Below are 27,132 nucleotides of genomic sequence, written 5' to 3'. Positions count from 1 at the left end.
TTATGATCAAATTATCCTTATACGTCTTCATGTATTAATGCATGTTAGAAAAAACTTGTTTGGCCTGCAATAAATTGGTAATAAGTCATTTCAAGCTAAATATCAATTTTTATTCAGTTTGTTTTGTTAATAACAACAAATTTAGTGAATTTTACTAACGTAGGAACCTGTTTGTTAAACGGAAGCAAACATCATGGGACTATATGTAATTTTTTAAATCATAAGGGGCCTACGTGTAATTACATCAAACACTAGAGGATGAAGTGTAATTATCCCTATTTTTAAATATATATTTATTTTTAGGAATAATTATATTATCTTTTTTAAGGTTTGAGATAATTATACGTAAATTTTTTATAGTTTGAAAAATTATATTTAATATTCCTGATGTTTGTTTCTGCCTAATAAATACATTCATCCATTAATCAAAACTCAACAAATTTGTTGATACTGACAAAACGTTTGAATGAAAATTCATATTTACTCTTAAATGACTTATTACAGGTCAAATAAATCTCTTTTTATGATCAAATTACTTTTCGTGTCTTTGCATGATTATATATGTGACGATATATATCATCATTTCTATAAGTGTAGTTTGATTAAAAAAAAAAAAAAGTTTGTTTGACATGTATTAATAAGTCAATTTGAAATAAATATGAATAATCATTTTATTTTTTTTACTAGTATAAACAAATCCGTGTGAATTTTTAGCAACGAAAGGTTGATGAAAAGAAACGTGAGAAGTATTAAAAATAATTTTATAAATTATAACAGATTTATGTGTAATTACAGTAAATTTGAAATAATGATAATGCAATTATTTTTATTTATATTAATCGTTGTGCCACGTAATCTCTATGTGCATATAATAAATAAATTTTATATTTTAAAATATATTATAAATAAAATAAAATATATTAATTACACAATAAATTTAATATAAATTTTTAAAAATTGAATAAGTTATTTATGTTTTGGATTGATACATTTTTAACACATCTTTTGCTCATTGAAACCATCATTAATGGACGTGACCGACCAAAATCCATGCGGAGGTGGGCCCGTTCAAGAATGGTACGTGTCCTAATGTGATTGGAAGTCAATGTGCACAAGCATCCCCTGACGGCGGCAGTCACTCGCCTCCCACCTACGATTTTGCTTTCCCACTTCACAAGTGCGTTAACCATATATACGACGCCGTTTAAGCCGCCGTTGGATTCTAGGATATATATATATGTACGTACCTATCCACCCATGATTAATTACCCCGAGGTATCTGTGATTTCTTTGCTGCTAATTCAAGGGAAGATCACACGGAGCAATACACCTTTTCGTATGTGTGTAACGAATTACGTACAAGAATACGGTACTCGTTGTGATCTTGGAAGATGGTGAATTGCATTGAGTTTTGGGTTTAAGGTTTCTTGATATTGAAGGCTTGGGTCCTTTTGGATGAAGTTAATCTTGTTCTTGGTTGGTAAAGATTGAAACTTTTTTTTTTCTCCTTCTTGTTCTTGTTTGGTAAAGATTGGAACTTTTTTTTTTTCTTTCTTGTTCTTGATTGGTAAAGATTGATTTTTTTTTAATTTTCTTATCTGGGTTGTCTCTCTCTCTCTCTCTCTCTTTTCTTCATTGTTTCAAGGTTAGAATTCACATGTTTACAGATTGTTAATATAGTGTCTTTGGCCCTTAAGATTAGGTTTTGTCAATTTCATTGTTTGCTTTTCTGATGTGGATGTTAGGGGTTGGGAGTGTTATGGTTGGTGATGGATTTATATTGCAAGAAGTGATGTGGGAATATGATGAAATTGAAGAGTATATATTCAAACATATAAATATGGTTTTCATGAAAGTGTGTTAAGATAGAGATATTAGCAAGTAGGGAAGAGCAAACTTATTAAGGGCTTCCTGCAATGAACTTGAATTTTTTCAGTATCTTTTATCTCTTATTGGAGGATCATGGATGGTAATCTATGGTTGGGAAGTTCTTCTTTCGGTTGGGAAAACTATTCTTAGTCTTTGTTCTGTAGGAATGCTAAGTATATTCAATGGAGAGCATCTGGAAACTGTTATAGATTTTGAGTTTTTGGAAAATTAAGGTTTCCTTGTTTAGTTGAACCAGTAATTTCCGGTTATCAGGGGGAAATCTTATGTAGGAGTCTTCTTGATTGTTTTGTTACACTTGTTGGTCGAGACTTGCTATTTTTCAGAGAATTGTACAGTTAGATAAATCTGCTGTCTTTACTCATCTGTATCTGCAGTCGGGCCTTCTGTTAAATTATTGTTTCCACATTTGTTTATCCTAAGTTGCAAGTGAATTGTTATGATTTTAAGGAACTAAAGCTTTGTAATTATATTTTCTAAAAAATTTATAATAATAATAATGGAGGAGCAGGCTATATATTTTCTTCCTTTTTCTAGATTTATGCTTTGTTCAGTTTGAATCAAAACTCCAGGTGGGGGTGGGGGTGGGGGTGGGGGTGGGTGATGAGGATACTTTGCTGACAGGATTAAGGAGATAGTTCTTCAATTTGGTAAGTTATCGGTAATGTGATTGATTTAGATCTGTGGTGACTTTAAGCAAAAATGGCTGACTCTCAGGAAAGTGAGGCTCAAGCTATAAATTAATGCCATGACAGAGTGTTTTGTTATTCAAAGGGAATCGACTGCCTATAATAGATAGTATTAAGAAAGTATATCATTTAGATTCATGTAACACTATTAGGTTATTTCTTCTCTTGCCATTTGACACATTCTATGTCGATTAGATGCATTGTTGAATGCATTTTGTTATCAATTTAAAACTAGCATATATTAGATGAAGTAGAAATGAATTTTTTATCCGATGATTTTCCCTAGTATTTAGTCAATTAATATGTAAATGTGAAATATTAGGCCTATGTTTTCTAAATTAAAGCTGCATGCATTTTCAGCAGGAAGGCCACCTTTCTCGCGAATCTGGACGAGGTTCTTTGGTTGTCAAGAAAAGTTTTTGATCAGACTCCTGCAAACGCTTCGTTAGATCACACATAAAATTTCCATGTATGAGCTAGATCCTGATGTTGTTCGGTGGGGTCTTCACCTCATAGATGTTTGCTCTTTGACGAATGATGGTTCTCAACGAACTATTACTTGTTATGAGAAGGACATCTCGATGACTGAGTCTGTGGAAGAAGGTTTTAATGATCCAGCATACTCTATCATGGAGAATGACGAAGTAATTGCTCAAGCTCTTCAGGAAGAATTATCAAGGCTTGCTGTTGTCGAGGCATCAGGATCTGCGTCTTCAGGGGAACAATATCAGAAAGCATCTGTTCTTGCTCAGGATTGGGTTGGTCCTTCAGAACGACACTTAAATTCTGGTATGGAAAGTAAGATCGTGTTTTGTTTGATTTAGATTTTATCTCTCGATCAGTTTATTTATTCTGTTCTCAGAGTATCAAAGTAATCAAGAAGAGGAGGGAAACAATGATGCAGTTTTAGTTGAACCTGAAGAATCATCAATGGAGAATGAGGATCAGAATGTCTTACCAGAGATAGAAGATGAATCAGTTCTTGATGACGAGTTGGGCAAAAGGCTGAATCAGATGGTCCCGGTTCCTGTAAGTTTTGCCCTATTTGTTCTAAGTTGATCAGACATTTTCCTTTAATATAATATGTATTTACGCTTTGTTTTTTTGCTACAGTGACTAATTATTTCCTGTGCAACATCTTCTAAGAATCAATTTGTTGCATATCTCGTAGTACGGTTTTTTATATTGACGTTAGGTTTGTCGTTGTGCTTGTCACTATTGCAGCATGTTCCTAAAATTAATGGAAACATACCGTCTGTTGATGAGGCCACATCTGATCATGAGAGGCTGTTGAACAGGTTTTGTATGCAACATTGCCTGCATTGCTATTTTGCCTTGGCTTTCTCTGACTGGTCTTGTAGTCATATTTTCGTGTTAATGCCTATATGTTCTTCTTAACTATGGAAGAAAAGAACATTGATCATGATTTTTGAATTATACAAACTATGACGCTATTTTGTGTCATTGTGCGCACTTACAATAAGCTTAGCTTCCAGGAGAGAAGTGTGGTCCCTGAAAAATGATATTGTATATTCTTTAGTACATTTCATTATAATTACTTCTCATATGATTAATTGATTATAAGATACAATTATCAACAAATTCCTTCTTGTTTTAACTATCCATCACTTTCTTATGCAATTCAAGTATCCTTAGCTCTATAAATTTCGTTGTGTGACAGATTGCAGTTATACGACTTAGAAGAACTAAAAATTCTGGGAGATGGGAACTGTCAGGTTCTTTATGTGGCATCTATGTTTGCTATCTATGTCTTTGCCTTCGTCATAAAGATAAAAAATCATATTATAAAAATTTAAATTGCCATCTTTCTATGCTTTGTAATAATTGATCCTCTTCCTTCAGTGGCTTAGTAAGTCTATTGTTCTTTCTGTAGTTCCGTTCGTTGTCGGATCAAATATATCGGAGCCCAGATCATCACAAATTTGTGAGAGAGCAAGTAGTGAACCAGGTTTGCTTCTTCTGATGTGACGTTATATCCTTCCTCTTGAAATGCAATCTTCCTTTTCACCATCGTAATTACCTAATTACAATGTTTGCCTCTCATGTCCGATCATTAGCTTAAGTCCCGAGCTGAGCTGTATGAAGATTATGTTCCCATGGCTTATAGTGATTACTTGAAGAAAATGAGCAAGTATAATACCCTTTTTGAACTCTTATCAATTTTTAGCATATGCGTTTGCACGAATGTACATAAATCTACTTGTTTAATCGATTTTGCACAATTGCAGAAATGGGGAATGGGGCGATCATATCACATTGCAGGCTGCGGCAGATTGGGTATGATTTTCCAACCCTCATCTTGCTTCCGATATACTTGTATGTGATTGTCTTATTTGTAGCATCTTGGCTATACTTAAATTTCCTGTTATCTTCAGTAACAACTGTGCTGATATGTCCTTAGAATGAAATTGTTACTGGTTTTTGCACCAAATGTTGTGAGTAACTATTTCTGAGGGAGGTGTTTTTGTCTTATTCCATCCATACACGGCCTTCCTGTGTGGTTCTGATGTTACCTAAATTCAATGAAAGTGTACTTACAGTATTTTATGGCAGTTCGGCATCAAGATCTTTGTCATTACGTCGTTCAAGGATACATGCTATATTGAGATTCTTCCACAAAGTCAGAAGTCAAATAGAAGTAAGTTTTCTTATTAAACTTAATCTTAAATTTTCTTTTCCACCCCACCCCCACCCCCTTTCGTTTTTGCAGTTGGCATTGCATGCAGACGTGTTGGTGGTAGTATAATATACGGTAACCAGAAAGGACCACTTTATAGACTAATACAAGTGATTGGAATATCACCAAGTCTTGATTCAAAAGTCTATTCTCACAATAAACAATATTTTGTAATCTAAACAAGTGCCTGTAATGGGATACTTTTTACGCCAGCTTCTAAGTTTTAACTCTGCGTCTTTGTTCCGATGCAGCTATATTCTTGAGCTTCTGGGCTGAAGTGCACTATAACTCGATTTATCCGTTAGGAGGTAAAGATTTATTTTTGGTGCTTTCACTACAAATGTGATTAATGTAATAAAAATTTGCAGAACAGACCTCCACAATTTATCAGTTTCTCATGATTTACCATCGATGAATACAAAACATGATTAAAAGTTTCGACTGATACTGGCGATGATTATTTGAGTATATATGTATCGCCAATAATATCTTCTAATATGTTATTCACCATATCAGGATATTATCAATATTTTGTTATTGCTATTGCTGATGAACTACTTTTTCTCACAAATTCCATTTTGACAACAATGTTATCCCATTATTATTCTAAAAATTCTTAACATATACGGATGTGTAATAATGTATTTCATTTACACTTTACTTTATGATAACACTAGTTTTCTAGAACTTTTAGCAGTCTATCATGCATTTATTTCGTATTGTCCGCTAATATCTTAATACACTATGTTCGATATAGAACAAGGCCGACTGATGATATTATCTCCGGATACAGCGACTTTGAACTACGACAGGAAGTGGGACGACATCTGGGCTTTTAGTTCAATTATAGCTTGTACTTATGTTTTGACATCTGTTTCTCGTATGCAGAACTGCCATCGGTAGAGGAGAAGAAAAAGAAGCGATGGTGGTGGTGACGACGAATTTTGATCGAACAATTGAATTTTTTTGCATCTTATGGCAAGTTTCAACATCACGGATGAGAAGAGGGTTTGGCTTCTTTATACAGTTGCTTACACTGTACATAAGAATTTTAATGACATATTTTTGCTTCTATTCATTCATTGTTGCTGCCCTTCTTTTCTTATTTATTTTTGTAAATATAAAGACATTCATTTTATTTAGTTTGTAAATTAGATATGTGAAAAGGCCCCATTTTTTATTTTATTTATTTATTCTAATTGTGTTCTCAACTTATTATATGTCTACCTAAGAACTTTTAGAATTTATTGTATCTTCGTAAAAGTAGCAACTTAATATAATGCAACTACCATACATATATATGTTTGCTTGTTTGTTGTATTTTTAATAGGGTAAATTACGATAAGTTTTTTTGATATTTGGCATGATTATAAATATCCTCGTTATTTGAAAAATTATCAATACCATCTTGATGTTGGATGAAATTATGTAATTCTTGGATGAATATTTGAAATTGTCAACTTTGCCTTTTATGAATTCTTTCTTTTTCAAATTCTTTTTAACAAATTGTAAAATAAGTAAAATTATAATTCATAGTCCGCAATGACATCTTGGTCAATTCATCACAAACGATGGATGGAACTTAGCGAAAATTAATGGATTGAAATAATTGTTGGACAATTATTCAAACTAGAAGGTATGATAATTTTCCAAACAACAAAAAAGATAATTATACTTAAATTTGTGCATTATCTCATGTCTGTTTGAAAATACACACACTTTCACATAAAATTAAAAATATATACAAAATCAAAAATCATATTTTCAACTGAAAATCGAAAGTCATCAACTCTTGACATGTTATGACTTGTTAATGAGCTTAACCCGAACCACAAATGATACATATCGCGACTTTAAAACATGTGAGAAACAAGCAACAAAATTCACGTACGATTAAAATCTGAATATATTAAATTGGTTTCAACTTTTTTCTTTTTCATTTTTCTTATCGACATTTTTTTTTAGTAAATTTCCATATACAAGAATTGTGTAATAAAAATCAATAAATATTTTATATTGAACAATTAGAATGCACAACATACAACTAGTACAGAAGTATTCAAACTCAACTGAAGTTGGATTATGATAAGGGCCTTGAAACTGAAGCTCGCAACGTTTTACTATCAGATTATACTGACATCATCTTAAACTCGACAAGAAATTCAATCAAATTTTGAAAACTTGTCCTTTCATCCCAACTCAAATGATTTATGCAACAACCCTAAGGGCAATGAAGATAGAACAAACATGCGTGAATCCAAGAAGCAAGAATACGCCACGAAAAATTCATAAACAACAATAGCTAGTAGAGATGTATACCGAAGAAGATATGCAAATGCCAAAGATATATCGCGAAAATGCCTCTTTTTGATGTATCTGTTTGGCATTCTGTGCAACTATATATACCCTAAGTTCATCATAACGTTATCAACCCTATACATAAAGAATGCGACTCTTCATCACAATTAACGACAAATGAAGCGCAAAATATGCACAAATCAACAAAGAAATGCAAACTTATTATTGGCTCGATTATGAGCAAAACCTATGTTAATACTATCCCATGTACAATGAATAGCAGCCGTGTTGGAAAGAGCTTGTGGCCGTGACGGACTCAGCATCTTGTATGTACAGATGTTTTTGCTCGAGATTGGAGTGTTTCAAGAGGAATTGGAGGAGGTTTGCCCTATGTGCTTCTCTGCAAAAAAACGACGGTTTAAGCATTCATAGAAGTGGATTTGATTAATAAGAAACTATGCAGTTAACTAAAGAATGAAAAGAAGAAGATTTGTTGAGGCGACGTTAACTGACCTCCAGTTGCAACAAGCTTTTCTACACGGGATACAATGTGTTTGCCATAAGTGTACCTCTTGAGTGCACTCAAGTGAACCTTGATACGAGAGAGGATTAATTCTCTGCTCTTTTCATCACAAGTCTCGAGTACCTTTTGCACGACGTAGTTTCCAAATGGATCTTTCATCATAGCCTGAAATTTGCAATTCCAACACTTGTTAGTGCACTTGCCGTGTGATTGATCACTTTGTACTTGAACTGTACACCAATTACATGGCAAATATATTATACTTTCCGTGCAATTGATCTAGTTGTCGAAGACTCAGTCTAGGCTAGAATTTCTCTTGATTGTTCAGATTTGGTCAAACCCAACAGAAAATTTGTGAAAAGACAAATCTACCATGGCTAAGATTTATTAATTGCAAGAGAACAATTTAATGTTTGATAATGTGAGAAAAGGTGACAAATACTTTATTAGTAAATTATAAAACAAAGTAGTAGGGAGCTTAGGGTAGTGAATAGGAAGCGGCGTACCTGGAGTGGCTCGTTTTCATCTGTGGAACCAAGCATCTCATTCACCAAAAGTTTACGCTCCTCTGGACCGCCAAAAGTCAGGCATTTCTCAACAACATTAGAAGCAAACTTCTGCTGACTCATCTTCACAATTTGCCCTGCCAGCTTCCCAATAATCGTAGATCGTTCATGTGGTTTCCCGTGCTGGACAACATGCTAAACAAATAGAAACGGGGAAAGAGTATAAGAATTAGCCATGTCATGTCAAAAGCAACACTTGGACTTGGAGAACAATACAAGACTAACCATATGAACGGGAAACACCTAGTTAGATCTAAGGAAAAATAGTGGGTTTTAGCAATTTCATCTTGATCAATATGTATATGACAGGCAGGTAGTTTAAGTCGCATACCTGAATGACGTAATTTCCGTATTGGTCTTGAGCTAGCTTACAAACAGAGCCCATTATCTCATTCATTATTATTTCTTGAGTGTTTGGATCACCACAGTGCTCAAGAACCCTCTGTTACCAATAAAAAATGATTGCATACGTTAAGTAAATTGCAGTAGAAAGTAAATATGGAGGAGCAAAGAGTAAAAAGACATTTTAAACCTGAATCACACGACAGCCATACGGATGTTGGGACAAAGTCACAACTTGACCCAAGAATGACGATATTATGAACTTAATCCGATCCTGAGGAATACACTCGATGCATTTCTGGATCACATGATTTCCGTTCTGATCATGCACACATTTCATCACTGAACCATCAAGCTCTGCTACCATCTTAGCCTGCAGCTCTATGTCAACCACTTCCAAGGCCTGTGATTAGAATCAATACTCTATGAAAATATCAACAAGGAAAATGGAAACAGATTAAAGCAAATAAATGCCTAACTACCCATTTGCGTTCTCCCTCCGCTGCATCAATAGTCGACGGATCTTTTTATATCAAAAGATTTGGGGGGAAAAGAAGAAAGAGAGAAAAGCTCCCCTGAAATGGAATAAAGCTAAGTTTGCAACTTCAGAAACTCAAAAGATTTCCCTGAATTTTAGTGGACATATGTGTTGTCCGGTGTATAAACTAAAGAGTAGTTGCGTGCCTCATTTCTTCACTACAAAGACAGGTGTTCTAAAGCGACTTCACAATCCAAGTCTTCCTAGAAAATATATTTTTTAATGCTCTTACACCAGTTGTTTTTTGTTTTCTAGCGTTTCTCTAGGTTATGTGAATTATGCATTTTTAGAGATGAAAATCTTCCCTCTATCAGAGAAATTATTGAAATGGAAAGATTATAGGATTGTCAGAATATGCTGTGTAACAAAAGAGATAGTTTACGCCGTCTGGAATCCAGGCAAAGTATTTATAGTGTTATTTCATTTAGCCATTCCAAGAACAAGAGAAGCATGGAGATAATAAAATGCATGTATAAACATTTAGCATTATACATGCGTATCCAAGTGCACTTCCATATCAGATGAAAGTCATAGAACATGCCATAAGGCAGAATAGAGGAGATAAAGCTAAAGTAGAAAAACCTTTTGCACAACTCTGCAACCATACATCTGTAGAGTGAGGGGCAAAACATGACCAATAAGGTGTCCCGCTAACTCCTTTCGTTGACTTTCAGTGCCATGCTCAAAGAACTGTTCATTCGAGAAATAAAGCAACTCCTCATTGAAATACTTATGAGGATCAATGAATGTTTTGTATGAAACATTACCTTTTGTATGACATAGTTTCCAAAAACATCAATCATCAAACCACGAGCATGAGGAATAATCTCGGTGAGTATCTTTGCCTTTTCTTCGACAGTAGCAGTCTCCAGCTTCTGCTGAATAAAGCGACTTCCGAACTGGTCCATACTGAATCATAAAAGAAAAGAAAGAGCTCTCAGGAAAGTTGACTGAATAAAATGGAAACTGAGTAACCATTGCTTCTTGTTCATACCTGAACTCAACAATATGACCAATAATGTCTGTGAGTTCCAAAGATTTGGTCTTATTGTTCTTGAGCACCTCTAATAGTGACTCAAATCTTCCTTTTCCACTTTGTGAATTCAATGGACCACTGGATTCTCCCTTTAGACTTCTCAAAGTTGTGGGCATTTGGCCACTTTTCTCATTCTGAAGCATAGAACTTCTGGAACTGACTCTGGAAATTGGAGCATTTAACACCACGTTTCCTTGGTATGAGGCAGCACATGAACCAAATGCAGGGTTCCCATGGTATTGATGATTAATACTGCCAGGTTTTTGTAAAAACTGTGACTGATAATGCTGTAACTGTTGCACAAGCAATGCCTCAAGATAAGCTTTCTCTAAAGCCTGAAAATCTTCATTGCTATGGGAACTACCAACACAATGAATTCCTTGAGAAGAATTTCCTGAAATATGAGTCAAATCCCTTCCATAATTCAACATTTTCTGCATATATTGAATTTGATGTGGATCCATAACAGGAAAATGAAGTCCTGCCTGGCTGCTACTTCTCAAAAGCTGTCCATCTCCAATACCACCAGTCAAAAGTGAACCTATGGAAACTTTTAAAACACATTTATTAGATAATGTTCCTACAGTGATAAAAAACAATAGAATCAGGATATCAAGAAAGATAACAACCTGCACCAAGATCGTTATTGATCATCATATTAGGTTTCTGATCGACTGCATATCCACCATGTCTGTGAGCAGAAAGAGCCACACCAGGAAAATTATTGTTCTGGTACTGGATTTTCAGATCTTCTAGTCTTGCGTAATCAGAAGAATTATTGAGAGCCAGAAGATTAGCAGTGGAAGATGTCCTCCTTGGTATACTCACTTGCTCACTCGGAACTGATTTTGAAGTATTAAGGCCACTCGTTGATGCGCTAGTCCTAGCGGCCAAATTTACATAGTTTATATTGTTGATCAAATTTTCTGCTCTAGAACTGTCACCATAATATTGCTGCTGATTCTGTTTATGACCTGTCGGAATTCCCATCTGAAACGAGGGCTTTGAAATATTTTCACCGTGAAGTTGACCTCTAGACATGCTTAATCCAGAAAGAGAAGCAGCAATATCAGCTATCTCAAAAATGCCAGATGAAGGAAAATTAGGGGGATCCGATGTCATAGAATTTAAGTTACCAGCACGATGAACTCCATTACCAAGGTTGACAAGACCAGGACCACGGGACCTCCCCAATGGTTCAGTCCTAGTGCTTGTGAAAGATGAACTCACAGAAGACCCGAAGGAACTAGGATTGGCGGAGCCAATATTCTGAGTGGCTTCAACTGCATTAGAGTTAGAGAGTACCATCGAATCCAAAACATCAGTAACTGAATTCTGGCTCGCAGCGCGAGAAAGATGTGATTTCACAGGTCTGCCAAGCCCTTCCTGGAAAAAGCCAAAAATACATACACAAAGAGGTGAGTAGTTTGCTGTTGGTGCATGTGTCAACAGGGAGAATCAGGCTACTGAGATAATAAACAAAAGATATATTAAATTGTTGAATTACATGAGAATCTCCCATAGTATAATATGGTAACATTCTGACAGGAAATGAAAACTTTAAAGAACAGGATATAGAGGTGCGTAAGTGAATATTCTATTAAGTGCCGACTGAATTTGGAAATTGATCATACTTTTCATTATGCACTTCATCATTATAGTTTGAATGAAGAAGATAAGATTATCAACTTTTACCTTCATAAGGTTAGTTCATCTCTACAAAATAAAAAGGAGGTTTGTGTTCCACAGTTCCAGAACAACTTTGGATATACTGTAGGATGACACAAAAAATAGGAGTGGGAGCTTATGCATGTTTATGTTAAATTTCCAAGCTTTCAACCATCTTATCTTGTGATTGACAAGTCACAGTATGCATGTTTCCTATAATGTATCAAAGTCATGTTAGTTGTTTTAGGCAACTATATCCTAATAAATTCAATTTTACACCTAAAGAAACAACAGAAGAAGTACTTGTGCTCTTTCTTTGATGATTGAAGTACTTGCTCTTCTTCTTTCTTTCTTTGATGATTGAAGTACTTGCGCTTCTAAGTGTGGTAGAAGCAGATGCAAATGTGGTACTAATACACCTATCCCAGTGGGATGAAACATTCACTATGTGCATTCTCTGAGATTTGTCTTTGTGCGTGTTACGAATTTATGTGAATCAAACAGACATACGATAGTATAGATAAATTCAGCGCCGAAATTCATAGTTGTTATTCAATTACCATTTCATGTAACACCAGATTGCCAACATTGGCCACCCAAGAAATGTATGTTATGATGGGAAACTTGCAAGCAGAAGCTTCTTAGCATGTTTCTAAGGACATGGGGCAGATTTATGTAACATTACCATGCTGCTGATTTCAATGATTAAAGTGCATGCATCATGACTATGAATCTATATAGCACAAAAAGAAATCGCATAATGTTCGGGATCTGCAACACCATTCGCTTTAATCAATTAGTTTTATGTGATGATCAGGAAGCATTAACAAAAGCAACCATCAATGTTCATATTCAATGGCCACAAAGTTTTCAGCATGCGGCAAACAATAACAATAAACAGGAGAAGATTGAAAACCTGGAGTATATCAGCAAAACTCTTCCTTCTAACTCCCATTCCAGAACTTGAGGCCCCAACCAAACCACTGGAACCTTTGTCCAGCGACTCGGTAGAATTTTTCCGTGACAGGTTTCTTAGAGCAGTCTTCCTCAGCTCCATCATTTCATCTTCGGCTTTCTTCAAAGATAAACCTGGTTGCATTGAAAACAATGATGAGCTTCCAGCACTATTGTTGGCGTTTCTTCCCAAACTAAAACCTGAAGCCCTGACCCTTTGTGCAACCCGCCAATCCTCTTTCGACAAGGAGGGCGGAGGCAATCTAGGATTGAGGTTTTCATGCGAATAATAGTATTCCAAGTATGCAGGGTGTGATCGGATTTCCTCTTCCGACAATACGCCAATGCTTGCAATATTGTTATTGCTACTACCACTGCCATCATTTTTTGAAAAATTGGGATACCTAAACAGACTCCCGGCAGCACCCAGTGCACCCTCAACTGTTGGAGGAGCGCTGCCACTCCTGTTTATATCCAATTCCCTCTCCTTCTCAAGAATTAAACCACGATTACGTTGCTGCTGTAGAAGCAATGCTTCAAGTTCACTCTGTAAGCTAGCATTGCTCTCCAAATTCCCATTAGAATTTGATCCTCTCATCATGACACTAATTCCTAAATTCTTCCCCACATTCACATTGGATAAGAATAAAAATTGAATCCTCAATCACAATGTGCTTCCCAGGAAACCCTTAATTTCAACCAGAAAAGGAAAAAAATCAGAGAAAGGATCCAAGTCAAGTCCAAGTGCAACAAAATTCACCAAAACACTTACAACAATAATCGTGCAAAGTAGAACCACGAAAAACAAATCAGACAACTAAAAACAGACACATTACCCAAAACCTGAAACAAGAACATCATAAACAAATAAGAATTCAATATCGGAAAAGAATCTTGATTATCCCAAAAACACATCAACGACAACCCTATCTCCACCCCCCGAAAACAAGCAACATTAAATCCACACATTAACAAGATTGCAGAAATCATGCATGCACGGAGTTACGGCGTTGAAGAAGAAACTCACGACGAGCGATTGATTGATCTGAATTAGATGGGATTGCCGAGGATGGAAAAGGGTATCCGGAAATCTAATTGTTTTTTCAGTTGCTCGACGTGTGAAATTCGAGGGTGCTTGGAGCGCACAAGGTGGAGATTTTGCGAAACTGGGATGAGAGAGAATAAATCCAAAAAACCAAAAAACAAAACAAAAAAAAGTTAAAAGATTATTGAAAGTGTTTGTGGAAATTAAGATTAATGCTGTAAATTATTGTGATAATTGGAGCTGTTAGTTACGGGTTACGTGCATGGCAACTTCAATAGCCTAACGGCTACTAATACCATTTACGTAAATTCACCACGTGCCATTATTATTCCCTAACGTAATAATGCAATGTTTCCTTTTTTTTTCTTTTTCTTAAATAAAAATCACAAAGTATCTTAAGATAAATTTGGAGTAAAAATTCATTTTGATATCCCAGTTTTGCCATTAATATTTCGCGTATGAGTAATTATAAAAGGATGATTATACCGTTTCCTCGTGAGGTTTGCCATAATGATACGTAAATTTTCTTTAATTTAAAAAATTGCATTTATTACTCATGATATTTGTTTCTGTCCAATCCTATCTATTTGTAAACTTCACAAAATTTGCTGAATGTTAATAAAAAAATTTGAATAAAAATTCATATTTATCCCTGTAATAAGTCAATTAGGGGTAAATATGAATTTTCATTCAATATTCTTTTTTTATTGATATCAATAAATTTTGTGAATTTTGACTAATGAATGTGTATATTTATTTGACTGAAACAAATATTAGGGATATTAGACTTAATTTTTCAAATACATGAGATTTACGTCTAACTAAAAAAATATAGTACAAAAATATATAATTATGATAATCAAATAAGAAGAATAAAAATAAAATGGCTAGAAAAAAATGATAAAATATATTGTTGATTTTTATGTAACTTTTTCTTAAATATATTTATTCATTTTCATTTTAAAATCTAAGGATATAATGTTCATATCTTAAATAGCAATAAAAAATTAATTAATTAATTAATTGAGTGTCAAAGTGATAGTAATAGTGAAGTTGGAATATCAATTGAGTCATAGATAATTATTCAGGTGCCAAAATTAATAACAAAATAAGAAAAAAAAACCCAATAAATTTGTAAACTGAAGGAATATATTAAAAATGATTATTTTTTTTTATCTAAAACAAAAACTCAACTATTAAATTTTCACATAATTAACATTGTTAAAGTTAATTAAGTAATTACCTTATTTTTTTACATTGAATGGGGTTTCCATAGAGTTGCTTTTCTTTCTTTCTTTGGTGTAGATTTTTGGTGATTGATGAATTCTTGTTGCCCATGGCCATATGTATCACATTCTAATCATTGACCCATATCATCTTCTTGCAAGACTGTATTATACATATGAAGAGGATGGAAATGAAATGAGAAAAATGGTTACACTACTTTTAAATGATAAACCTTTTCCTTTTCTTTTAAGGCCTAAAACAAAAAACAAAAAGATTCAACGATCAAAAATGGAAAATTTGTTGCTGGATCAAATGTGTTGCCCCCCATCCATCCAAAACCAAACTACTCCTCTATAGAACAACCAACTCTATTTCACTTATACCAAAGGGAAAAACTGCAGAAAACTACACGCCATTTTCATTTTCTATCATTTCTCGAACATCATTAACAACCAAATATGCTTTGTGGCCTCCAATCACCTCTGCCTGTTTCTTGCCATCCCTCCAGAGCTGTCATATAATTTGAAATACAATTTACAGGTCTACTCTTACAATTCCCAGAAACAATCTAACTTCATAGCCGTATCATGCCTCAATTGTTTTCTCAAACATAAATGCAAGGGGGCTTACCTGAATTGTAGGCATCTTCTGCTCAGATTTTTTGTCCAAACGGATGCATAAACATGAAAAGACATAAGTCTCAATCAGAACACCAACGTCTCAACTAAGCATTTCAAAACATGAAGCAGGACCCATTTATCCAAAGTTTCCTTTTTGAACTAGGGATCTTAGTTTTGCAACGGATTGGCGTACATAGCAATCAATACAACTTATGCAGGTGGTATGCAGTATGGAAAAGAAAATTCAGACAGGACATGTGGACTGTGGAAGAGAATCTCTACTATGATGAAACTTTTGAAGAGGACAAATTGGAAATTGAGAGGAACTTACAGTAACTCCAGCACGGACAACGAGTTTGTGGGGAACATTATTGACATCAACAGAGTAAAATCTTATTCTGCATCAATACATTAAAAAGTCCGACTCCAATAAACATGATCATCAAAATTTGAACAGAATACTTGTGAAGTAGACATTTGCAAAGTGATGCGTGCATAAGCATTATGTACAATTATCAGAACATGCTCTATGCTGTCTCATCAAGGTGATATTTTACACAACTACAACCACATCGGGATTTGATCTTATAACAAGGTAATATAAGCAGTTTACTCGTGATAGAGCAAATTAAATACCAGATCTATATGAACTCAAAATAGGTGCACTAATGTAAGTTGAAAATGAACAATCTATACTTGTCCGCGATGGTGGTAGCAAGGAAGCGACGTTCAACATGTATTTTACAAAATTTTGGCAAAAAATAAAAACATTTGAAACACAACTTGGTTCTTGATATAATATTAATAGAGGAAATACTGTAGTAAGAGGCAAACTCGAACCACTACAATTAGAAAAATGATTCATCACCACCTAATAAAAGTTGAAGTCGATAAGCGGAAGATGGTGATAAGACTCTCTCCTGGAACAGATTGTTGAGTATTAGAACTAAGAAAGTTAGAATTCGCCTGCAAAACTGACCTTGGGTAATAGTCAGCTGCTAATTTTTCCAGTTTTGGTTTCAAATATATACATTTCCTGCACCAGCTTGCCATCCTACATATCCAAATACTTCACATACTCAGCCTAAACACCCATGTATAAATAAACATAAGAAATTAGGTGACGAAGATAAGATATACCTGCAGACATTCACATATGTGATAAGAACTTCCATATAGATAAATGTCGACCATATGTCCTAAGTTCTCAACATAACCAATTTCTGAAAGTCTTAGAATATATTTGTTTGGAGTGATGGGGAAAAGCTGGAATAATAACATGGTGTGTTCATCAGCTATGAACTGTCAACTGACTGATCAAATGTTTTGTTATTCAAGATTGATTGCTTGAGAATTCATCGTTTTACAAAAACCTTGAGTTCAACAATCACAATAACAGTGGATAAATTCATAACCAAACAACTAACCATGCTGCCAATCCATACCTCAACAGCCGTGGCCACACATATACTGAGATTGGAGATAGATGAGTTTATCAGAGTCTGTGACGACTTTGGCAAGGGAAATTGGAGATTGGCATCAAGGACTATATCCAAATCGGTTATAATGAGCCATATTTGTATTAACATTGCAGAATGCAGAATATCCAATATGATTTCGTCCAAGGAAATTGCCTCAACATATACAAAGCCAAAATCACGCTGTTGGGGACTAGAAATCCTAAGAATATATACAAAACTCCGTAACTGTTATTCGAAGTGATCAACTCTCACAATTGCAACCATAAAATAGTTATGCATGGAAGTATAGTTGTAATAAATTAAAATCTCAAGTAACCAACCATTACTAACAATGGAAACAATTGCTTCTAAATACCTGTAAAGCTTAAATGACTTTCTCAGACAATGTTTTCTATCATTGTGCAAATGTCATCTGAAAACATAGGTAATTGCCATACTTATACTCCATTAGCAATGAGCTATATCCATACCAATCAGTTTTAAGATTTTCCATCATGAATGATTACTCTCTTCGCATTCACTTCCTGTCCTACCTGTCCCCTCCCTGCAACTTCAGAACAAACACAGGATTCATGTCAATCCTTTCCACCTTGCTCATTGATGTTCGCTCTGTTCAAGCTCAACTTAGTCACAGACTCAAAGCAATGAAATTCCCTTTTCATTTTTTCTCGTTACTTTAGCCTTCATAGCATTGCCACTTGTACATACCCCTAAATCAGCCTTGACACAAGAATATACAAAAACCTGTTGTCCTAAATTTTTCAATCCAAATCGTCAAACTGATTTTTAAAGTTAATCATAGCACCACTTTTTATCGAGTATACCCCATTAAGTAGCTCACTGGATCATGATAAGTAACATTTACATTTAACAAAACTGGCGCAACAAGGCATGAGCTGTTGCCTGTACGATCAAATGCTTTCTACACAGCAACAATAAGCATAAACTCCACCACCTTTAATTTGCCAAACATTCAAACAGCAACAAGATACATATAGCAAAATCTTCATAAGATTGTTCCTACATTAACTCGTTTAATTTACTCCCTACAAGTCTTCTGCCTATGTAACTGAAGATCTTACATGTAAAAGAATTAAAAAGAAATCTAATACTCTATCAATTAAATGATCGTTTCTATAACATATATATCGAAAAAAAATTACAATAACATAGAAATTAAGCTGAACTAAGGCGAAACAATCAAGAAATTCGGCAAAATTAACAAATTAAACCACCAATGCAAAGGGGCAAAAAAAAAAGACACAAAAGATGCTTACCATAAAACAACTACAGATTCTTCGAGCTGTTGCGCCTCAGCGACGACCCGATCGAACTGGGATTCGCTGGAAATAGGCTCCAGCTCCACCGAAAGCGGCATGTTTTCCAAACCCGGCTGAGTAATCGACCCGGCTTCATTATAACTACTACATAATCCTAATCTCCGACCCTTAATTCCACGAAAATTGCTCCAATAAATGAAATTTGATCGACAATTGAAAACGGATTTTCTCTTAGAATCGATGGAACAGTACGGCTTGTATGACAGCGGGATTCTTGAATTCTGCGTTTTAAGGGATGGAAAAACTTCCATAACACTAAAAACTCAGTGTAGTTTAAGTAAGATATTAAGGAGTTGGGATCTTTCTTTCTGTAGGAATTGAGGAACTGAAATAGATCGGCGGAAAGAATGAGGAAGAGCTGAAAAGTACTTTAAAGATTTTTATACAAGGAACAAATGTTGACAAGAAGTCAAGAACTGTTGCCGAATATTATTTTGTTTTTTAAATAAAAAGTAATTTTTTTCTCACTTCAAATCTTATTATTTAATTCATAATTTTAATAGTTAAACTAAATTGCATTTCAGTCCTTCACAATTATTTGTAAATATTTTAGAGCAATTTTTTTGAAAACTCTAATTTCACATATAAAATACTAATATAATAATTTATTATAATGCATACAGTAATGAAATAAACTGAATAAAATTAAAAAGCCGCATCTTTGTATATGACCCTTGTCTTTATTCCGAAGCCGTGATTGTCTCTTCACTTGTAGTTGTTACGACTTACCATGACTCCAAAGTACTAACACTCTAGCTCACACCAGTATCTCGTCTCATATGCACAATTAAAAAGAGACTAGAAAGCAATTAGTCGCGCTGCCAAAACTCTAAAAGAATTTTGGAAGTATAAAACATTTATCAGTTTCTTACTTAAACAAACACTTCAAATGATCTCTTCAATTGGATGGTTTATTAAAAAATATAGTTTAATGAAAGTGAAGCCAAGTACCATATGACACAAAAGTGTAATAGAAAATCCGCACGTCAGAGTTGCAATAGGAATGCAAAAGAGAAGCAAATAGAAATCTGCAAAACTGGAGATATGTGTGTATGTATTTATCTGTTCCTAAGAAACACACTGCAAAAGTATCAGCTCAAGCTCTGGACAATCTTGGAGAGGGCTGAATACGTTCCGAACGCCGACGACACTACGCCAACTCCAATCACCAATATGCACATCGATCCCTGTAAAACGCAACAGCAAAATGAAGAAAAGATCAGTTCAAATTTTAGCAGATTAAGAGCTAAAACTTCAGGTCAGCGTGACAAAGTTACTCTAGTACCCTATTTTTATGAAATAATGCTGCGATCTCGCACTTCCCCATAGTTTATGTAATGGATTTGAAATTCCCTATTAACAAATGTTTTGGATTTAAACTATAGTCAAAAAACCTTCGGATTGACTGTGATGAGAATTTAAGGTTAAAATCATCAATATACCCTGATATCACTTCGTCACATGCCCAATTTATACAGAAAGGCAACTAAGGGGGAGGGACAATGTTGTTTAAGTCGATCTAGGGACCCTCTCCCTACCGGCATAAGAGGGAAGCATTACACAACGGTAATCCATAACAGTAACCTTTTTCAACAAGGTATTATTCGGATATGGTGGAGATAGAACTTCACTTTACCTGGAGTGCGTTTATTTTCCCCCTTAAGATGCTCAAGTAGCAAGCGCATGGAAGAATCAACGTCTGCGAAAGGAAGTTCCATTAAGTAAACTGAGCGTATGCTAAACATTCATAGAAGACGAGAACTAAATTACATGCTGTCATTCAAAGTCTTATGGAGAGTAATGAAAGGACTTACAACTAGCATCGTGAGTAAAGAACCAATCAGGGCCATCACAAGACCTACATGACAGGAAAGGGATAAAAAACGAGCCGAGAAATTGCAAGAAAAGGGACATAATATTAGGAGACGGAGAAAACTGAAAAGGGATATTTGATAAGCATGGAAATGAAAATTTTACCAAAGAAGGGAATGCTAAGGCCGACGAGCAAAGTTGATATCACCAACGCTGTTCTTATGAGGATCGAATACATGTATGATTTGGCGTGGCTCGACGGTATCAGTTCCTCCAAACTCATTGCCACAGGAGACATGGTTAATGCATATGTATCTATAATTAAGGAAGAAACCTCTCTTCTTTCTTCCGACATGCATTCATGATAGCAACAAGACAAGAAAAGACTATGTAAAGTTAAACAACATTATTACATTAAGGAATGTGTGTCGAGACTGTTTAAGGTCATTTAAGTTAATCTCCTGTGGTTTAGTCCCGAAACAGACATGTTTCTACCTTACCTTATATATTCTAACATCCAGCTATGCCTTTTTTTCGAAGTGATTGCTTGGAGATCTCAAGTGCGGGACAATCACAACCATATATATATGGTGGATGTATTGTGGACTCCATGAAAATCCAATCACATGAATGATTGTAGATGTGTCGGCACTCTGTCTCCAAGGACCTAAAAAGGATTCTGCTTGTAGTGTGGTGAAATTCTTGATTTATGTCAATTTCCATCATTGTACGCATTCTCTATCTTAATTTAGAAGCGAAAAAACCTGTTCATAAACCTCTGTGGCTACAGAAATTTTCGAGGAAGGATTGCAAGAAGTGAAATGAGGGAACGCTGGATCGATAAACTCATTCACTAAGAGAAAGGATATTTTGTAAATGGATTGACTACCTGCAACAGAACAAATAGAAACACAAATTATTACAATGAACTAACAATTTACAGGTAATGACAAGTTATTACAAGAAAAAATTAAATTAATTAACAATCTACAGAGTTACAAATATCATTTTATACCCTCAGTGTAATATTAATAATAAGGGTGGATTTCATAATTTTACCATAGTTAAGGGGTGTAAATGAAGAATTCCTAAAAAATAAACGGCAAACTAATCAAGAAGAGTGGTATAACTCGTTAAGAAAAATATATGTGAGGATGTTTGCTTGACAACCCAAACTGTTAAGATACACTCAACCTACCGTAGTCCACAAAGCGATTTTAGATGCAACTAAATCTTGCGGCATGTTGAGGGTGAACTGTGACTGCGTCGATTCTCCAAACATCATGTACCCCAGAACTGCGACTGCCGCATACATCACGGTGCAAATCGCAAAGCTACAATCATCATTTACTAACGAGTTCAATTAACGCAACATATATATGAATATTGGGTGGTCTTTAGTCCTAGGAAAGGTTAATGTTGCATAATTAAAGAACTTATATATTATGTATATATTCTTTCATTTTCTCGTTGTCTACTTGGATTCAGAAAAATTGGTTTTACCTTGTTAGAAGGACAGCAGGGTACTGACTAGGTTTCGCCATTGACGTATAAATGTTGGGAAAGATAGCATGGCCGGAGTAGCAGTAGCCATACAGACCAATAGCAACCGGAAGAGTCGAAAGGTTCAGTGTCGTCCCTTTGGTCTGAAAACCAACTTGGTCCACTAATCCAACCCAGAACAAACAAGCAACCACTAAGATCGACGCAATAACTCCTCCGGCTGACATTGTCAAAAGAACAAAGCAAAAATGGTCAGTGCTCCGAGGACGATGAAAAATATTAGTACTCTAAAAACTTTTGAATTGTTGATTTCTGTTTTCTCCTGGAGAATTATTACATTAGAAAACTTAAATTAAACTGTAAATGGTATGAAAATCTTGCGGCTGGTTAAGTAACATAACGTCTTCTGTTTAAGTTATGTTTCCCTGGCTTCAGATATTTCTCTTAGTTGTGCAAATCAGAAGACATCACCAAAATTTTGGCTCGTAGAGCCGTATGGTAATATCACTCATTGGTTAAATTTATCAATAGTCGGTATCTACGCAATTTCCCAAGGGATGTCACTGTACTTAATCCTGATAAATGCAATTTGTGAATGATGCTTACCGGAGATGTAGCTAAGAACGCTCATGTCCCGTAACCAGACGGTTGGGAGAACAGCAAGCGCAGTCATTACCGCAAAAAGATGATGAGAGTTCAATTCGAATGCTCCAAAGTTCAAATGTGCATTTGGAAATAAAGATGACAAGTTATCACTCTCCAAAATTATATATTCAACGCAACAAGCCTGCGGATGATAAACATTTCAGCTGAGCACAAATTGAAGTATGGAACATTTATGACTTTCGATATTAATTTTCTATATATTCTACCAAGAAGAAGACTAACTGATAGAAATTGGTTAATTAAGAGGTTTTGCAGTGATTAAAACAGCCTGCAGGAGGTTTCTATTTGATGTCAGGGTGCAGCACTAACAAATTTTATAGCATAAGTCAATTTGCTACTCATAGAGATGATCGTATTAGTAATTCCGACCACAGATGATTCTTGACGAGAGAGTAAATGCTGGAAAAATTCTGAGATGCAAAACAACAGAGTATCATGTCAAACAAGAGCACTCTTGGAGTAGCCAGATGTACTTACATATAACTCGACGTACAATATTATCTGCATCAACAAACGCAATAGACAGAGGATCAATGTCAGCAATTAACACGCGAATAATTTCTTGGAGCTCAAATAAAGTAAACCAATTAGGAAATAATGCCTCTTACAGATATGGCAACACGTCCAGTGGTACCAAAGGCGGCCTGGCCAATGTCTGGGTAAGTTTCGAGCCCAGGTTGACTGTCCAAACAGGACCGTAAGAGGATTCCGGTGTAGTAAGAAAGTACAGCAAAAGTCAATAAAATGGAAAGGCCAAGCCAGCCTCCTTCTTTGACAGCATAAGGAGTAGAAAGGATTCCAACTCCACATAAGACATTCATGCCTGCATAAAACTGTCAAAAGTCATTCCCTTTTTTATGCAATAAACAAGAACCAGATGAATTATCTTAAGGCAAACCGTATGGGCCCGTCAAAGGAAGAACGAAAATCTCTGTACGTGTTCTGAATCTACATGATGAAGATTAGATGAGTCCTCGTCTAGATTAATAGGTTGGGCAAGAGGAATATAGCCCAGAAAATATCAGTCTGTTTAACATGTAAACATATCGTGTTTTCCACAATAATATCAACCATTCCTGCATGGTTTATTCCTATCTTTCTATTTTTGCCGAGGCCATTCTCTTTAATTTAGTTGTAATATTTTTCAAAAATGTCAGAATATGGCAAACACTTCGAGCATATTGACAAGCAACAACGAGGGGTTCTCTTTTCTTTTTCCTTCACTAACCTCATATGAAGTTTGAACAACTAATATCAGCAATTTTGCATATATTTCGATTAGATAGATATAGCCTACCATTTAGCACAGCCTGGCCATATGAACTATGGCGAGAAATCGGAAGTTCATGTGAGACCGATACTTTCCCATCAGGGGTTACTTTCTTCAAACTGGGCTTCCTTGATGGAATCGGAGGCAGCAGAGAATGTGAGCTGCGTCTTTCTTTAGGCTTCTCGTCCTCTACAGGCGGTATGAGAGGCTTACTCAGAGACGGTAATATCTCGGGAGTGTGCCTCCTTGTAAGGGATGATGAAAGGAACGAGCTGCTTAGGCGTGATAATGTTGGTGTCCCGAGAAAATTAAGACTCGGAGATGGGACACTACTGTATAGATCAATGGATTGCCTGTGACGAGCATTTTCACCAGATTTAGTATCTAGAGGTAAAAATGCAGTAATACACAACTCAATATATGAATGATTTACTATCCACGATATGCATATACACAGAAACTATACAATACCATTGAAATTATCAGTACATCCAACTTCACAGAAAATCGGTCTTTAAGGAAAAAACTAGATTCTTACATGAGTCCATTTTACATCAGCACCACCATTAATAAGTACATCGGTCTGCAAAAAACTATACCAAGAGCCATCAAAACCAAAGTTTCTGTATAGCTTCTTCGTCATCTTTTCTTTCTCTTTTTTCCCATTTCTTTTTGGGTTTTAAATGGGAATCGCGACAGATGCTAAACAGAAAGTTAGCAGACTGTATATTAAATTTGATGAGAGTTCAAAATTATTTTAGAAACTTACGGTTTTAAGATTTCAGTTGAACTTCAGACATTACAAAGTTACTTGTCTAGTGTCCAATTTAGGATGCACAGTTTCCTAACACGAAGTGGTTAGCAGATTTGCAATTATTCAACCAGAAACAGTTTCCAAAACAGCAAAAATAGCTGTCATTATAGATGCAAGTGAAGACAAATTAAACCCACTAAGAGTTACGTTCTTGAATAAGCAATTCACAGTTCTTAGTCTGAAAAAGACAACGACTGCGGATTTTCACGACCAATTAATTGCTTACCATTCAAATCTACATCAGAAGTTCCTAGAAGACAATTCCCAACATCAAACAGAATATTATCTCTGGCCTACAGATCTTTGCTGCGGCTGCCTAGAAACTCCACCGATATTAACCAGAAGGTCTTAATTATATCAAATTATTGAATTGGCTACAAAAGTAATAATATTGCAGAACACTTTCGGTTTTTTTCCCTGTCAAGTTGAATAGAAATTCAAGACTTCTGCTTCAATTGGCTCATCACTAATTGGTTCATACTGAAAAGACATACTCATACACAACAGAGAATTCAAGAAATGCTTAAGATCAGCATCAAGATTCAGCATAAATACACACAGACACGCACTCCTCTTTCTCTCTCTCTCCTCTCTTTCACACACACACAAACACACACAAAAGATAATTGAAGTAACCTGTAACTTTGAGGCCAAGAGGGGTTGAGAGAATTGGGCTTGCTTTGCTGCCGGTTTTCATTATCATTATCAGTGGAGTAATGGGAAGAATCAGAATCATTCCCAGCCCCGTTGTCTTCATCTTTGTCATACAACTTCTCCTCATCCTCTTCCTCACTTTCTATGTAGAAACTCTGATCGGATACCGAATTCTTCATCATCTTCTCACTTCAAAGCTTAAAAAATCTAAATCAAAACACACCTTTCTTACATAATTATGTCATACATAGATCTGAAAACTCAAGAAAGCTGATAAATGGGCCATAATAAAAATATCCCATCAAAAAGATACATCAGATTATGCATGTGAACTCATACATGTGCAGCTCTGCAGAAGATAGAATTAAATAAAGCTGGAATTCAAATAATTTACAAGTGAAAATCAAGAATACCAGTGTCTCAAAAAACCATTCTTGAGTGCTCTATATGCACACAAAAATGTCATTGATTTTTTATAACTGAAATTCAACCAAACAAAACGAGTGAGATCATTATCTCAATCAAGTGAGACAGGCTTTGGCAACAGTCAAGAATCTTTGTTACCCCAAAAGAACTCTTTCAAGAAAGCAAGAAACTGAAGCGTTTGTTTGAACTTTGCTGACCCATTGTGTACTTATTTCAGATCATTCAAGACATGCACTCCATATTTTGTGCGCGTGTGTGTGTATGTGTCAGAGAGAGAGAGAGAGAGAGAATTTTCTTACCTTTTCAAAGATTTCCAAAACTAGAATAGTGACAGGCTTTCTTATGAGATTCTGCCCACAAAGCTCTCAAATCTTTACGAAAAGTGCAATGAAAGAAAACAAAGGAAGACTTCTCTCTGGCTCTTGAAAGATCCACAAACTCCTTAATTCTCACACACCACACACACTAGCAATTGCATCACTTTCTTGCACTCCTCAGCCACACAAACAGACACTCCACTGTCAGCAAATTTAACCAACAGTCTACCACTGCCCACTTGTTAAAAACGGGAACTTTTAGTCGACTGCCAAAAGATCTTTTGTGGGATTCTGTTGCTGACGAGAATGTTAACAGTATAAGGACACAGAATCATAAGCTCGATTTGAACGTTTCTCGTTGTGGGAGGTTCAAGAATCTTCAGATTTCAAAATAGCCATGATATTTATGTCACAAAATTCACAAATTATTCTTTCTATATAAATAATCATTTTTTTTCTTTTTTCAGAAATTTTAAATTCCATCACTTGTAAGAGTTGCTGATCAATGCAATATTGTAGTCTGTGGGGCAACTGTGAACTGTACATGAATAGACCCCAAGTCTCAGCCAGTCAGCATTTACACCTTCGCTAATCTGTGTTTTGGCTAATATTCCTAGAACCCATCAGCTCTTTTAATTTGCCTTTTGGCACCAGAAGTCTTGAAAATTAGTTTCAAGTGCATCCACATAAAAAAAAAAAAAGAAATAATTACATTGTCATCCCCTGAAATTTGGTGTAAATACATTTAACCCCGTATA

At 35.3% G+C, this 27,132-nt stretch overlaps 4 protein-coding genes across 17 annotated transcripts; 1 reads left to right on the top strand and 3 right to left on the bottom strand.

Moving 5' to 3' along the window:
- The first annotated feature begins 1,250 nt into the window (after positions 1-1,250).
- Positions 1,251-6,473, top strand: LOC105166599 (Cysteine proteinases superfamily protein). 6 transcript variants are annotated; one of them, XM_088882647.1, is made up of 11 exons: positions 1,252-1,476; positions 2,940-3,365; positions 3,439-3,605; positions 3,801-3,874; positions 4,258-4,312; positions 4,471-4,545; positions 4,655-4,728; positions 4,826-4,874; positions 5,151-5,235; positions 5,526-5,582; positions 6,163-6,473. In XM_088882647.1, exons 2-11 carry the CDS (start codon positions 3,044-3,046, stop codon positions 6,207-6,209), a joined length of 1,005 nt encoding a protein of 334 aa, XP_088738773.1. In that variant the 5' UTR covers positions 1,252-1,476; positions 2,940-3,043; the 3' UTR covers positions 6,210-6,473. The 6 variants fall into 6 exon arrangements, with proteins under 6 accessions (XP_011084315.1, XP_088738773.1, XP_088738771.1 ...); XM_088882645.1 differs by having other exon boundaries at positions 2,937-3,365; XM_011086012.3 differs by having other exon boundaries at positions 1,252-1,480.
- A 1,086-nt stretch (positions 6,474-7,559) lies between these two features.
- On the bottom strand, positions 7,560-14,605 carry PUM4 (pumilio 4). 2 transcript variants are annotated; one of them, XM_011086011.3, is made up of 11 exons: positions 14,227-14,605; positions 13,162-13,887; positions 11,207-11,963; positions 10,536-11,118; positions 10,309-10,450; positions 10,124-10,231; positions 9,194-9,406; positions 8,993-9,103; positions 8,602-8,796; positions 8,086-8,260; positions 7,560-7,972 (listed from the first exon to the last, which is right to left on the bottom strand). In XM_011086011.3, exons 2-11 carry the CDS (start codon positions 13,798-13,800, stop codon positions 7,935-7,937), a joined length of 2,961 nt encoding a protein of 986 aa, XP_011084313.1. In that variant the 5' UTR covers positions 13,801-13,887; positions 14,227-14,605; the 3' UTR covers positions 7,560-7,934. The 2 variants fall into 2 exon arrangements, with proteins under 2 accessions (XP_011084313.1, XP_011084312.1); XM_011086010.3 differs by having other exon boundaries at positions 10,536-11,127; positions 14,227-14,602.
- Positions 14,606-15,591: 986 nt separating this feature from the next.
- WCRKC2 (WCRKC thioredoxin 2) lies at positions 15,592-19,653 on the bottom strand. Of its 3 annotated transcripts, none has more exons than XM_088882536.1 (5): positions 18,850-19,653; positions 17,537-17,771; positions 17,071-17,145; positions 16,102-16,119; positions 15,592-15,981 (listed from the first exon to the last, which is right to left on the bottom strand). In XM_088882536.1, exons 1-3 carry the CDS (start codon positions 19,161-19,163, stop codon positions 17,083-17,085), a joined length of 612 nt encoding a protein of 203 aa, XP_088738662.1. In that variant the 5' UTR covers positions 19,164-19,653; the 3' UTR covers positions 15,592-15,981; positions 16,102-16,119; positions 17,071-17,082. The 3 variants fall into 3 exon arrangements, 2 of the variants coding, with proteins under 2 accessions (XP_088738662.1, XP_011084309.1); XM_011086007.2 differs by lacking the exon at positions 17,537-17,771 and adding an exon at positions 16,423-16,489 and having other exon boundaries at positions 18,850-19,377; XR_016066369.1 differs by having other exon boundaries at positions 15,828-15,981; positions 16,423-17,145.
- A 149-nt stretch (positions 19,654-19,802) lies between these two features.
- LOC105166595 (amino acid transporter AVT1C) lies at positions 19,803-26,780 on the bottom strand. 6 transcript variants are annotated; one of them, XM_011085999.3, is made up of 13 exons: positions 26,357-26,780; positions 25,614-25,838; positions 24,191-24,516; positions 23,502-23,716; positions 23,371-23,394; positions 22,834-23,014; positions 22,228-22,447; positions 21,923-22,058; positions 21,594-21,613; positions 20,890-21,035; positions 20,727-20,770; positions 20,549-20,611; positions 19,803-20,099 (listed from the first exon to the last, which is right to left on the bottom strand). In XM_011085999.3, the coding sequence occupies exons 2-13, from the start codon at positions 25,811-25,813 to the stop codon at positions 20,004-20,006; spliced, it is 1,671 nt and encodes a 556-aa protein (XP_011084301.1). In that variant the 5' UTR covers positions 25,814-25,838; positions 26,357-26,780; the 3' UTR covers positions 19,803-20,003. The 6 variants fall into 6 exon arrangements, with proteins under 6 accessions (XP_011084301.1, XP_011084302.1, XP_011084305.1 ...); XM_011086000.3 differs by having other exon boundaries at positions 25,614-25,820; XM_011086003.3 differs by lacking the exon at positions 26,357-26,780 and adding an exon at positions 26,196-26,311 and having other exon boundaries at positions 25,614-25,820.
- Positions 26,781-27,132: the final 352 nt, after the last annotated feature.

Source organism: Sesamum indicum, linkage group LG7 (assembly GCF_026168435.1).
Source record: "Sesamum indicum cultivar Baizhima isolate 11 linkage group LG7, ASM2616843v1, whole genome shotgun sequence".
NCBI classification, from domain to species: Eukaryota; Viridiplantae; Streptophyta; class Magnoliopsida; order Lamiales; family Pedaliaceae; genus Sesamum; species Sesamum indicum.
Note: the sequence above shows the minus strand (reverse complement) of the source record. Positions and strands in the feature narration are given on the sequence as shown.